Raw genomic sequence first — 14,019 nt, forward strand, 5'->3', positions numbered from 1 at the left:
ACTGGGCACTTGTGCTCTTGTCTTCATATTTTCAGTGAATGTCCAATGCAACAGACTTTTTGACCAGTGGATCAATTTTAACGCTGTTAAATTGAACACAGACTAATTAACTTTCTTTTGCCATCCATAACAACTTTTTGGGACTTACAGAGGACCCTAGTCCAGTTTGGATGGTGGGTTTTTACATTTTGTGGTGAGAACCTCAGCCAGACAGGCTCAAATATGCTAATTTGCTCTATTTTACACAACTACCAAGAAACTAGAGTGGAAGAAATACAGAACAAGTTAAACTTAATACAATGTGTTTTATTAACTGGTAGATTAATAAACCTCTCCGCCCATATTTTTCATTGGCTGGTGTCTTTGTCCTTTGTAAATGATGGCTTCTGATTCGTTGATAGGCTTGTTAGTCCTTCCTTAGTACCACCTTGTCTTCATTTGAAACCTCCAATGAGGACTGTCCCTTTTACTTCTGTTACACTGTATGTCTTATTTAGTCTGTAAGCACTATTTCTTTAACCTCATACGGCTATGGAACGTCCAGCTCCAGTGCTGGACGTTCCATTGCAGCTATGAGGTTCGAACGTTCAATGGCCGACGGCAGCACTCCTGAGGTAGTGGTGCCGTCGGTCGCCGAACGTTCCAAGCACTTAAGAGGTTAATGGGTCTCTCTTACTCCAGGGGAAACAACCTTTACAACACAGTCATTACACCGCGATACTTTTACATTGCGATCGTAAACTGGAGTAGGAATAGTAAATAATACTATTTCTAAGTCCAGCGAGCCCCCTAGTGGAAGTCGTTGTAAAGAATTGTGATGTAAATGCATCGCGGACTAACAACGCAGTTGTTGTAACAACCACGTTGTAATAGCACGCGATGTAATGCATCGCGTAGTAAAGAGCTATATTTTTACTGCAGGTATGACATGCAACATTCAGCGCAACATGCGTGCTTTCAGTTTCCAAACAGCCCAAGACAATAGAATCCGCTTCTTTAAAATGAAATAGGTCACGAATTTACAAGAGTTACAGCTATTGATATTTTATAAGACAATGCCTTTCATTTATGTGTTAATTATCAAAACAGATAAGTAAAAGGCATTGTCATTTACAGTGCCAATATCTTAAACTCTCACAAATGTTAGGCCTATTGCATTGCAAATGCTTGTTTCAATCCGTTCTAATAAGAGGGGCCTATCAGTGGCTACAGAAAGATGTGCACTGCTAGGAAAAGAAAACCCTTTTACTGATCATAAAAATGAATACATGGACACCAAGCAAAGGGCTTCATTAAAAAAACGTGAACATATAGTTTGACATAGGAGTCTCTGACTGGCAGATATAACGTGATCCCTTCTAGATGGTCTAGATTAATTACACTGTTCCAGTCAGACAAATTGTGATTTCTATTCCTTAGTGGTGCTTGTATGTGAACACCACATAAAATTAACAATACAACTTCTTCTCGGTTGTCATTCTAGGCACAAAGAGGACCTGAAGGAATATAGAGCCCTGGCTATGTTCCAACTCCCCCTTCCAAAAGCCGGTTTGGTGCACACCAGTGGCCAGTGTGAGGAGGTGGCATTAAGGGCAGCTTTGGAAACCCGCAACAGTGGGCAGCACCAACAAGGTTTCACTATTGGGCTTTTGGTAGTTTGGGAAGTTAGCAACAGATGAGAATTGAGAGACACTGGCACTGGTGCAGGGTCAGAGTACACAACACTGGTCAACGAAAATGCCCAATGTGGGCATTGTGAGGAAATAGTGCTTGAGGATGGTGTGAGGTGGCATAATCTGGCAGCGTGAAACTAGTACTCCCTGGAAAAGTGAGTAGCTCTATATTAGTCAGAAATCACAAAGTCAGGCGGAATTTATTCGGTTATGCTAACTGCAATGCCAGTGTGTTTGCTGTTAAGATAAGTAATCAATGGCCCAATAGGCCATCCCTCATTGTTTTCAAACTAGCCCAGGCTTCTGCTGTGGTTCTCTTATGGAGCATGTTCATACTCAGGGCAATGAGGTTCCATGTATGTTATTCAGACGTTTTCATATAATATTTGCTGGTAAGGAGAGGTTCACTATGAGCTCATGCAGCTGTCAGTTCGGTTTGCTGAGATGTCAGTAACAACTGCAAAAATCTCCAGGGATTAGAGGTGATCTGATGTGAGACAAAACAACCCTTAGTGCGTTGCGTGAGACAGTCGGAGAGCAGATAAATAAAACACTATTACAATGCAAAGCTCTTGTTTATATACACAGCACTTAAGACACCCATCAAAGCATGATTTACAAACCTGAAACTGGATAGGGGCAAATGATTTGAAAGGAAACCATGAACGTTGTGCTTGGCATCTGCTCATTAGCACTTGGAAAACAAATCATACATTTTAAAATTTATCAGGGTAACATCAGGCTGTGGTGCAAATAACTCAGTTCAAACCTTTCACAAGGGGGGCTATGCTTGAGAAAAACAGACAGCCTGCGGGGTTTGGAGCAAGTGGCGAGATTTGCCTTCTTAAATAAAAAATCCAAAGTAGGGGTGACCAAACCCAGTAGCACTGCACAAATGCTGCCTCTTTCAAAGGCTGACTGTTCATTGGCTCTATGGGAATGCACACAGCTGGACAGCTATCATTTTGAGGGGCTAATCCTGTTACAAAACAGAATCACCGGAATATCCTTCCGGGTTGGGGGGAGGTCAGTGTTCATCTCACTTTCGGATGCAGGTAAGGGAAGTGGGAAGCACACACTGAAGTATTAGGTCACGTTGTCTTCATTGCCGCTGTCGTCGTTGTCAATAGTAGCAACGGTGTCCTCTTCTTCCGGGTTACGCATGGCATGGTAGTTGAGGATTCGCCGGTTGCTCTGGATGTTGTACTGCTGCTGCTTATAGTAAACCTTAAGGGATCCTTTTATTGCAATGAAGGCAATGCCACCCTGTAACATGGGAAAAATATACGAGAAAGGTGAAACAAGCGAGCCATCAAATGCAGAACTGACCTCGTCCACAATATCATCCACTAACAAAACAACAGATGTGAACCTCACCCTTAGGATAACAGTCAGATGGCAGGTGAAGCAACAAAACCCAAAAAACACACACTAAATGAAAAGAACTTTCCTCAGGGGCTAAATAAATGAAGATACACACCAAATAACGTATTTGCAAGATAATTGTATTGCTCTGTAAATGCTTAACAGTCACACTGAGCCAACATCTGACAGACAATTTACGTCAAAAGAAGGAGAGACCACACGTTTCATGGGTTGCAGGGAAAATTGTAAATGAAATACATATTAAACTTGGACCTTGCACGTGGGGGCATTTGGTATATAGAAATTGCAGTCACTAATAAAAATGGTAAGTATGAGAATGCTAGGAGGGGCGTGCCTTGGAGCTTGACAAGATGGCTGCACTGTAGTGCAGCTCTGCCAGCCATCGACAAAAATCCTACATTATCCTGTCCCTAACCCTGCCATCCGGCGGTTTCACCTGCTGTACCTGTTCTATTGAGGGCTGTGGACACTCTGTGCTGCCCGTGTCTAACCCTGCCGGTGCACAGACGCAAATTCCGGACGCCGTATGGCCACCCGAAGCTTGGCGATCATGGCGGCGCGCAGGTGACGGAGAAATTCGCCCAGTGCTGCGAGGGCACTCCGCCGACAGACAACCAGCTGCGGTTTTCTTCGGAGGACCGCGGAGGTACAAGCGCGCCTGTAATCAAGGTAACCGTGGGGGCGAGGGCTCCTTGATGCGCAACTGCGGTAGAACACGAGAGTGGCTGGAAGAGAAGCCCAGGCAGAGACCTACGCGAGTCCCCGGCGCGGAGCGCGCGCACGGGCCACACAGCGCTGTACATGCTGCCTTGAAGACTGCGTCCGACCCCCCAGCCGCCCTCCTCACGCCGAGCACAGCATCGTGGGAGATCTTGCTCCACTCCTGCCGGGTCTAACTGTTGGTGGCTGATTAAGCATACGAAGTGCTCAGAGCTCAGAGGCCGGTATTTCCCCATGAGCATACTTGACGCTAAGTAACTGCATGACACCCTAACAGAGGAGGCCAGAGATCCTGTAGTACTGAGGGCCACGCTGGTACACCACGCTGCTGACACACGAGGGGGTAGCTTCGGACAACCCCCCCCCACCACAGTCAAGGAGAGCGGCGTCCCGCAAGGGGTAAAATAGCTGGAACTGCGCAGGCTGATGAGCGGGCCTGCGTCGGAATTGCATTGGGGTATCTGACCACTGGGGCAACATTATGGAGATTGGCTGGTGAATACACGGGCGCAAAGAGAGCACGTACGGTGGCCTATCAAGGCAGTGATGCAAACCTTGTCTCCCCACTGAGGCTGCAACCACGGCACCTTAACAAGCAAGGTGCGGCCTACTAGAAGCGCACCCAATCTAGCTTGAGCGACTGAGGTCCTGATTGCGGTCTCTCCCGCACACCAGCACACGGCTTCAAGGGGTAAAGGACACGTTCAGGACAGTGCCTGTATATAATAGCAAACGCATTTCAGGACTTGGCGCCTCGACACAAACCATGGGCAAGCCGGAAAAGAACCAGCCCCGACTCACGTTCGAGTTGCAGAAAGGGGGAAAACCGGGACACACCCTGACATCGGACTCCGAGCTGGAAACGGCGACACCTACCGCCACAGGGCTGGAGAAATCTCTTGCCGCTATACAGGCCAGCCTACAGGCCATCGACGGCAAGATCGAAGCGTTGAATGGCAGGATGGACCACTTCTCGACAAAACTGGATAAACAGACGGTCCGCCTGGATGAGGCAGAACAGCAAATAACGGATGCGGAGGACGGGCTACAACAAGTTGCAGAAAAGACGACGGATATCACCAAACTACTGGCAGTCATACAGGCAAAGAACGAGGACATTGAAGCGAGGTCCCGCCGCAACAACATCCGCGTCCTAGGACTGCCAGAATCCACAAACGTGGGTAGACTGGAAGACTACATCGAGGCAATGCTTCAGGAAATCTGAGGTAAGGATGAGCTCTCCCCACTGTTCGCCGTTGAACGAGCGCACAGATCCATCGCAGCACAACCACCACCAGGGACCCCGCCGAGGCCTTTAATAGCCCGACTACTCCACTTCAGGGACCGAGACACGATGCTACACGTCACCAGGCAGAAGGGCTCGATCACATATCAAGGTAATGCGTTATCACTTTACCCAGATTTCACGGCCACTGTTCAAGCTGCCCGTAAAGAATTTCAAAATGTCAAGAAGCTGCTCCAAAAGGAACAAATCCCTTATGCCATGCTATACCCCGCACGTCTGCGAGTTGGGACACTGGAAACTGGTAAAATATTCAGCAGCCCAAAACAGGCCATGGAACACGCCCGACAACTGCGACACCAACGACAACGCTCCAACTCATCTCCTACATCGGACATTGATGAATGAACAGTAAGAGGGGGCCCTACTGAACTGTTGATGTGTTAGGATGTATTATATGTCTGGGTGCAGGTTAAGGTGGTCATATACTGACAGGTACTGCAGAAAGATGATAGCAATACTTCTACACAATAAGTAAATTGAGGATGCGTATATGCTGGGGTCCGCAGGGTTGGTGGACATTATGATACATCGATGGATGCCCTCCCTACGAGCTTTGGGAGTGATGTAGCCGCCGCGACCCCCAATGGGTGATCCCCAATGGGCATTATGTTTACTTCAGTTGATGATGTTATGGGAGTTAACTGGGGGGTATGTCTTTAGCGATTGGGGTATGCTGAAGTGGGAGGGGGTGGGGGGTGGTTTCTGTTTTGTATAGGCCAAGGATGCATGATTCTCACAGTAATGCAATGTATTGTCGATATGGATTGATGCACTTACTAACTAGACTAAGCACTAGGTACTACGCCACACCTGCAAGACACACATGACAGGGACCTCTTATAAAATCATCACGTGGAACGTGTGAGGGCTAAACACACCACAGAAAATCAGACAGGTATTGGCGCAGCTAGACCGACACAACGCCACAATAGCGCTGTTACAGGAAACTCACCGGACCAAGACGACGGAGGATAAAGTAGCCAGAAAGTGGGCGTCCTATAGACTAGCGTCCTCCTACTCCTCATATGCGAGGGGGGTCCTGATCTTAATCAAACGAGGCCTGATTTTCACATTGCTGGATTCTAGTACTGACCAAGAAGGACGCTGGGCGATGGTACTTGGCAAGCTGGGCAATACATTAGTGACAATAATACATTTTTATGGGCCAGTGGTGGATTATACAGCTGATTACTTGCAAATGTTTGGAACGTTACATACTTGGCCTGACACAGCAATCATATGGGGGGGGGGAGATCTAAACACACACTTAAACCCCACACTAGATAAATCTAATCGACAGGGAGCCAGGATGGTCAAGGTTGCTAGCTGCATCAAAGATGGAATGCTGGAATTTGGATTAGTAGATGCTTGGAGACATAGGCACGTGAGGGTCTTAGCGGGCACGCACATAACGCAGGCGACAAATGGTTGGTCTAGATTAGATTACTGGCTGTTGAGTGAAGGAGAAAATGAGTGGGTGATGGACGTCTGCAATCTTCCACGGACATTATCAGACCATAATCCAGTTCCGCTCACACTGACCGTTCTATTTTATTTATTTATTTTGAAAGTTTTATATAGCGCGAACAAGATCTTTGCAGATATCAGAGTGCTTCACAAGGAGAAGGGGTAAGAACAGGAGAGTGCATAACAGGCATTTGGGCATAGCGTATTTGTAGGTAATAAGTGAGTGGTAGGGTAGGGACATCAAATAAGAGGGAGCATAGACAATGAGGTAAGTTGATAAAACAAGTAATACAAATAAGCAAAGAGATCAAACACGTAATACAGATCGGCGCAGAGTCTAAGTCCAAAGTAATAGTTCAAGTGTATTTAGCCATGAGGAAAGCTTTTACTTCTTTCTTAAAAAGAAGAGTGGAGGAGTTGAGCCTGGTTTCAGGAGGGAGTGAGTTCCAGATCCTGGGCGCCATTCCTGAGAAGGCGCTTCAGCAGAAGATTGTTTGTGCTTCTAGTGGTTCTGGAGCCGCCAGAAATGGTCAGTTTCTGAGTGAGGTAGCCGGGTGAGTTCAGGTGTACAGCCTTGTGCGTCATGCAGGCAATTTTCAGATGTATTCTGGCTTCAAAAGGCAGCCAGTTCAGGGATTTAAAGTCAGCGGAAATATGTGAGTGTTTTTTAGAACCAGTTATGAGTCTCGCTGCCGCATTTAGCGAAGCTCTTAGGGGTGCAGTTGTAGTTAGGGGGAGTCCGCAGAGGGCGATGCTGCGTAGTCTATGCGAGGGATGACTAGTGCTTGAAATGCAGTTTGGAAGTCTTTGGTTGGGAGGAAGGGTTTAAGTTTCCTCAGGGTATTTATTTGGAAGTTCGCTCCCTTAGTTGCCTTGCTGATATGCTGCTGCATGTTGAAATTGGCGTCAAGTGTTATGCCTAAAGATTTTGCTGAATCCACGATGGTCGGTTGGACATTGAGTGCAGTTAAGTGCTTAAGCCAAGTTTGAGCGGTAGAGATTTTCGCGGGAGGTGACATCAGAACCCTCAGAAACCTTTTACATGGCGATTCAGGGCAGAGGCGCTTTTAGACCCAATATACGCTGAGACACTTAGAACGGCTATAGTGCAGTACTTTGAGAATAATGTGGGGACGGTGGACAGCAAGGAGATTTTGTGGGAGGCCTTCAAGGTCACGTTAAGGGGCACATGCATAAGCACGTCGGCAGGGATATTAAGAGAGATACGTGGTAGGTTACGTACGCTAGAGAAGAAGCTTGGGGACCTCGAAGCCCAATATGATAATGCACCCACTAAAGGCGTGTTAGCAAGTATACACGAACACGTAGATGAATACAACAATCTTGCGGAGACAGAGATGAAATATATATCAAAACGGCATGTAGCCAGGCGCTATGGTGAGGGCAACCGCCCGGGTAGGACACTGGCTAGTAGACTACAATGTAGGGCTGCTCAACCCCCAATAGAGCGGATTGTTGATGTCAGTGGACAGGAACATTATGCCCCAACGGATAAAATGGAACAATTTAGGCAATTCTACGCAAGGCTTTACACCTCTAGCGGCAAAACGGACGCCCAGGCGTTACAGTCCTAATTGGATGACGTCGCCTGCGCGTGGTTGTCTGACGTGCACAGGACGTATCTTAGCCTCCCGCTAAGTGTTGAGGACGTGACAGACGCTATAAAGACACTCCCAAAAGGGAACGCTCCTGGACCGGATGGTCTAACTGCAGAATTTTACAAGGCGCATGCTGATCTCCTGGCTCCGCACCTTCTGGCTATGTATGCAGAGGCGTATGAAACGGGCCATCTACCCACTTCCTTGCGGCAAGCAATGATTTTCACATTATTGAAAAAAGATAAACCCCCTGAGAGATGCGAATAATATCGGCCTTTGTCTCTTATCAACCTAGATGCAAAGATACTGGCGAAAATTTTGGCCACAAAACTACAGCCCTTGATGCCGTTGCTGGCTCTCCCAGATCAGGATGGGGTCATTCCGGATAGGTCTACATCCCTAAATTTACGAACTATATTTGCTATGATGCATGTCCTCAACCCAGATTTACCAGCGGTGGCAGTCCTGCTGGACGCCGCAAAGGCGTTTGATTCAATAGAATGGCGCTATATGCTGCATATACTGAGCAGAATAGGGTTCCCCCAATGTTTGTACACTGGATTACATTACTGTACACCGACCCCACGGCGAGAGTGCGTATTGGAGGAGATACCTCTGAGCCGTTTGACATAGAGCACAGCACGCGACAGGGCTGCCCGCTGTCCCAACTCTTATTTGCCATCGTTATAGAACCTCTGGCGTGTAAAATCAGGCAGATACACAGGGCAGCGGCACTTAATAACAGGCCGGTAGGGATCTCCATGGACGCTGACGATATGGTCCTGTATGTCCGTGAGCCGAATCAGTACTTGTCTCCTGTCCTTCGAGAATATGTCAAATTTAGCTTATATTCTGGACTCAACATCAACTGGGACAAGTCCGTCATCTTCCCACTCACCGCGATCACTACACCTCCAGTGGTTGAATACCCAATGGTCTGGTCCGCGGACCCAGTCAAACACTTAGGAATATGGGTGCATAGAGACCCAGGAGTTGTCATCACAGAAAACTACGGCGCAGCTTACGCTACACTAGTCACGCACGTAGATAAATGGCTGAGATTACCTTTGTCCTTGGCAGATCGGATCGCCATAATAAAGATGGTGGTACTACCTAGATTTTTATACCCGTTTTGCAATGTCCCAGTTCCACTAACAAAACATTTTTTCCAAACTGTCCAAACTCAGCTTTTACGGCTGGTATGGGGCGCCAAGCAACCGAGAATAAGCTGGTGCACTCTGTACCTGCCCTATGAGAAAGGGGGTTTCAAAGCACCGGACTTGTATTTATACTATCTTTGCTGTCAGGCTCAGTACGCCTACTACTGGTATAAACTGCATGACTTTATTCCACATGTTGCGGTGGAGGAAGGCGACACACATCCTACACCGTTGAGAGGTATCATAACGCACACACACAAGCTCCGAAGGGGGAGATCAACACGGTTGACGTTACGAAGGCAGCCTGGCAGGCGATCGGCCGGCGAGTACAAAAACCTCTACTATACGCTCCTGCACTACCCATCGAGGGACACGCAGCACTGTCGGTGGCCCAGGACAGGGGCTCTGTACAGACTCTTAGAGAGGCGGGTATCACACATCTAACTGACTTGTACCCTGAGGGCACGTACATTACAGGGGAGGATCTCTCTTATATTTGCAATCCTACACCACGGTTTCAGTTTACATGCTATAGGCTGAGGCGGGCAGTTAAGGATCATTACACTAGCTTTCTGGAAGAGCCGGAGACACTAGCTGCTTTACAGCTGATAATTACAGCTCCTACGAAGGCAAAGCTCATCTCCAAGATATACAAGGCTGTGCAAAAAGACACACTGCTCGGAACTGACACCAGTTTACTTAAGTGGAACAGTGAGTTAGACACCCCTCTCACGGAGGAGGAGTGGGTGCACATATGCTCTGTGACAGGGAGACTAACTCCTAATAGTAATCTTCGAATTATACACCTAAAATTCTTACATCAAACATACCATACTCCTTATAGATTATGGAGGATAGGGCTCAGGGCTACAGGAGGGTGTAAAAGATGCGGCACCGAGCCGGCTGGGTTCATACATTTGGCGTGGCACTGTAGGACGGTTTACGCATACTGGGACAAGGTACTCTCTGCGCTAAAGGATATGACGGGCTCCACACTGTCCAATACCCCATTGTTGTGCCTTCTGGGACATGCTCCTCAGCTTAAAGGGGTGATGGCCAGATTTGTGCAAGTGGCCCTACTTATGGCAAAGAGACGCACACTGTTTACCTGGGACAGCAGAAGGTGCCCCAAAGCGAACAAGTGGTTGAAAGACATGGTGTACTGCAGGGACCAATTAGAAACATATGCAGAAGAACTCCCAACCTCGTCCAAGCCCAGGGACATTTGGGCCCCACTCCGGGAATATTTATTGGCATACAGTGACGCAGACTCTGAAAATAAAGTGTAATACTGGGTCATTGAGTGGTAGATGTGAACAGGGCCTAGCTGCGGATGAACCATATTGAAATGTGTTAGCCTAGTGATAATACAAATGTATGATGTGGTGAGTACCTCACGCTTGTCTTGATGCTTTACTGCTCACAAGGTATCAATGTATCCCTTGGCTTTGTTATGTTAACGTTCACTAGATGATGTTACTATGGCACATGTAGAATGGCTATGAATATCCTGCGACAATGCTGTATGTTCACCTAAAAGCTGATAAAGTAATTTAAAAAAAAGTATGAGAATGCTAACCAATAACTGTTCATATCATCAAGTTAAAGAACACTAGAAGTCTTGTCAACTAGGCTAGCTAGAGTCTGTAAAGTTGCGAGTAGCACGACTGACCAAATAGTTAAAAATTTCAACTGCCATGTACCTTCAGGTGAAGTAGGTAAGAGAACAGGACAACTCTTAATTGTCTGGAGCAAACCTGTAGTTTCAATCTCCTATATAGCTACAATAATATTCAGATGTATTACAATATGTCTTGCAAAGATTCAGTGTAGTTATGGATACAGAGCATAATTTTGAAATACAAAGAAAAATATTTTCCCTTCAATACATTGTAAGAATGACTTTAACGAATGTGCCATAGACACAAACTAGATATCAGAAATAAACAGATTTTATGAAAGCATATCTAAAATGGGTTTAAATCATCAGACATTAAATGCTGAACAAAAAGGTTGTTTGATGTCCAATCAGAATAAACAGCCAACACGTTTCGTCTACTAGAGTTCCTCGGGCTTTTCAGGTATGGAGTAAGGAAAACATCCAAAAGCTGGAACTGGAACAACTGTAACATAATGTAAGAATTAAGAGACGCTGTTTAGCTGCTCCTTGTTCAGTGTAATAGCATGGCACAAGAAAGGACCACTTTCAATTTTTAAATTCCACACGACCAGCTGACAAACGTTATTTTAGTCATAAAAACTAAGTGGGTAATGGCGTCCCGGATATCAGAATCCACACCCGAACACTCCATGTGAATACAAAAATACAAAGAGAAATATTTTCCCTTCAATACATTGTAAGAATAGCACTGAGCAATGTGCCAAATACTAGATACAACCTAGAAATAAAAATACACAGAGTTTATGAAAGTCTACAGTGTGTGTGTGTGTGTATATGATTTTTAAAAAGCAGACATTAAATGGCAAACAAAAAGGTTGTTTAATTTCAGATTCAAATAAACTGCCAACACCTATAGTCTTCTAGACTTCCTCACAGCTTTTCAGAGTTTAAGTAAGGAAACCATCCAAAAGCTGGAACTTAAAGTGTTTTTAACCAGCTTGAGTTCTTCTGTGTACCAGCTAGCTTGTGTTTGTGTTCTTCCTGTTTTGCAGTACTTGGCGGGGACAAGGAGTCAGGTGCCTGCAGTGATACAGTCTAAGTTCTCAATGCATTTCGTCAGGCAGCTGGTGGGTTTGGGTTGGCGCGCAGAGAGGGCGGAAGCCCACTCCATCTCTAGGATTTCATTCCAGCAGCAGTGGGTAGGGCCAGAAGTGGTAGGCCTCCAGCGACTCAAGACAAGAATGAGTCCACTGTCCGTCCTGATGATAGCTGAGTCTTGTCGATCGTGATGTTGTTGAAGATAATCAGGCCGAGTAGGTGTCCGGTGGCGTTGGTGGTTCCAATGAAGTTCTGGGCGAGACCAAGGTTCCTGAGATTTTCCAGGAGGTGATTGAGTTTGGGTTAGTGCAGTCTTCCATGTGAAAGTTTAGGCTTTCTAGGAGGATGTAGGTGCTAGAGTCTATAAAGAGGGGGGCAATGAAGTCTGTGATGTCACTGGAGAAGTTGGCGCAGGGTCCTGGTGGTCTGTATAAGAGTCTAGTGCAGAGACTAGTTCCGAATTGTATTTGTGTAGGTGCAGACTAGTCTACTTAAGCGTTTTGTGACCGCCATTAAGTAGGTCTTGGGAGTGCAGGCGGGGGGGGGGAGGGGTGGGGGGGGGGAGTGAGTGCAGGGTTGCAGGAAATAGGTGAGGAGCAGGAAGAGCATGTGGAGGAGGTAAGGAGCGGCACAGGGGAGCACAAAGAACAGGAAACAGCAGACAAGATGAATGAAAATAGCAGAAAAGAGGTCAAAATATCAGATAGTCTAAAACATTGGTCAGACAAATAACGCAGAAAGAAAGGCACAAATAAGAAGCAGATGACAATGAAATTAAGAGGACAGAGAAAAGGGCACAAACATCGAATGATTGCAATGAAATTGCTGAAAGGACAGTGTCAAAAATTATTGACAAAGAGAGGCAATTGAGTGGCAGAACAGATTTGGGCAGAGTGAACAAAAATAAGAAAAGTGGTAGAGGTAAACAATGAAATGGCGAAAACAGACAAACCTAAGTGAGAGAGAGAGAGAGAGACACACACACACACAGAGGCAGGAAAGGAGCGATGGCGAACACAGGAGCCATGGCCGAAAGGACCTTGCTTGGACAGAGGTCAAAGCACAGGTAAGTCCTAGGTGGTTAAAACAGTAATTTACTGAAGGGCTGGGATGTCATCCATGACATAACAGAGAGGCTGGCAGGATCCATGACATACGAAAAAGGTAGTGTAATTCTTGAGAGAACAAAGTATGCAGAAGAAGCCCCCAGATCAGCAAACTTTCAAGGAGAGAATAAGGGATGCATAGCCGCTGAAAACCTTACTGAAAGGCTGGCCTGGTCCCGTTCGGTTGGGTTTAGCAGGGAAAATGTACACTGTCATCATCTCCACTAGCAAAAAATCCACGGGAGGGACATGATTACTATTCCGTTTATTTCCTAGAATCCAGTCTGGCTGCACACGGAAGCCTGGAAACATGTCTTAGATACCTTGCTTCCGGCTCTCTCTCCATTCCAACTCTAGCAGTCATTTAGATTTTAGCTATAAATCTACATCCTGAAGTGCAGTGCCATTACAATAATCGAGCGGAGCCGTTTTACCCGATTCTAGGGGCCACATAAATGGAGAATAATTACAAGAAAGGCACGTTTCGACAAGATTTTTCAAATGTGTGCACCTGATCTGGCAATTTCTTCAAATCCACAGGATACATATTTTCTTAATCCTATAAATATAGATCAGTTTTCACAAGTTTGCCAGAGGAGTAAATTACCAGTAAAATAGTGTTTAATGACAATCCATTAACAATAGCAGCACCGACTAAAATACACTGTGATACCATCACTAAGAGTCCATTTGTTCGAAGCAGCCCCAACTATACACTCTAGAAGTATTTCAACCTTTAGAGTAATTTTAGCTATGAAAGAAACTATTTCAGATAACAAAAGGCTGCAGAGCATATAGGAAGCGTGCATAGGGTAGTGACATTCATCAGAGTGACAATGATGGAAATACCGATCCACCTTTTA

General features: G+C 46.1%; 1 protein-coding gene across 1 annotated transcript in view; it reads right to left on the reverse strand.

Moving 5' to 3' along the window:
* Window positions 1-285: 285 nt before the first annotated feature.
* LOC147663507 (E3 ubiquitin-protein ligase MARCHF5-like) overlaps window positions 286-14,019 on the reverse strand; it is a 29,156-nt gene continuing 15,422 nt past the window's right edge. The window contains exon 3 of the mRNA XM_086950401.1: window positions 286-2,939. Within this exon, the coding sequence (XP_086806527.1) occupies window positions 2,760-2,939 (180 nt within the window). The 3' untranslated portion in view covers window positions 286-2,759. The remainder of the gene's footprint in view (window positions 2,940-14,019) is intronic.

This window comes from Lissotriton vulgaris, unplaced genomic scaffold (genome assembly GCF_964263255.1).
Source record: "Lissotriton vulgaris unplaced genomic scaffold, aLisVul1.2 SCAFFOLD_1363, whole genome shotgun sequence".
Classification (NCBI taxonomy): Eukaryota; Metazoa; Chordata; class Amphibia; order Caudata; family Salamandridae; genus Lissotriton; species Lissotriton vulgaris.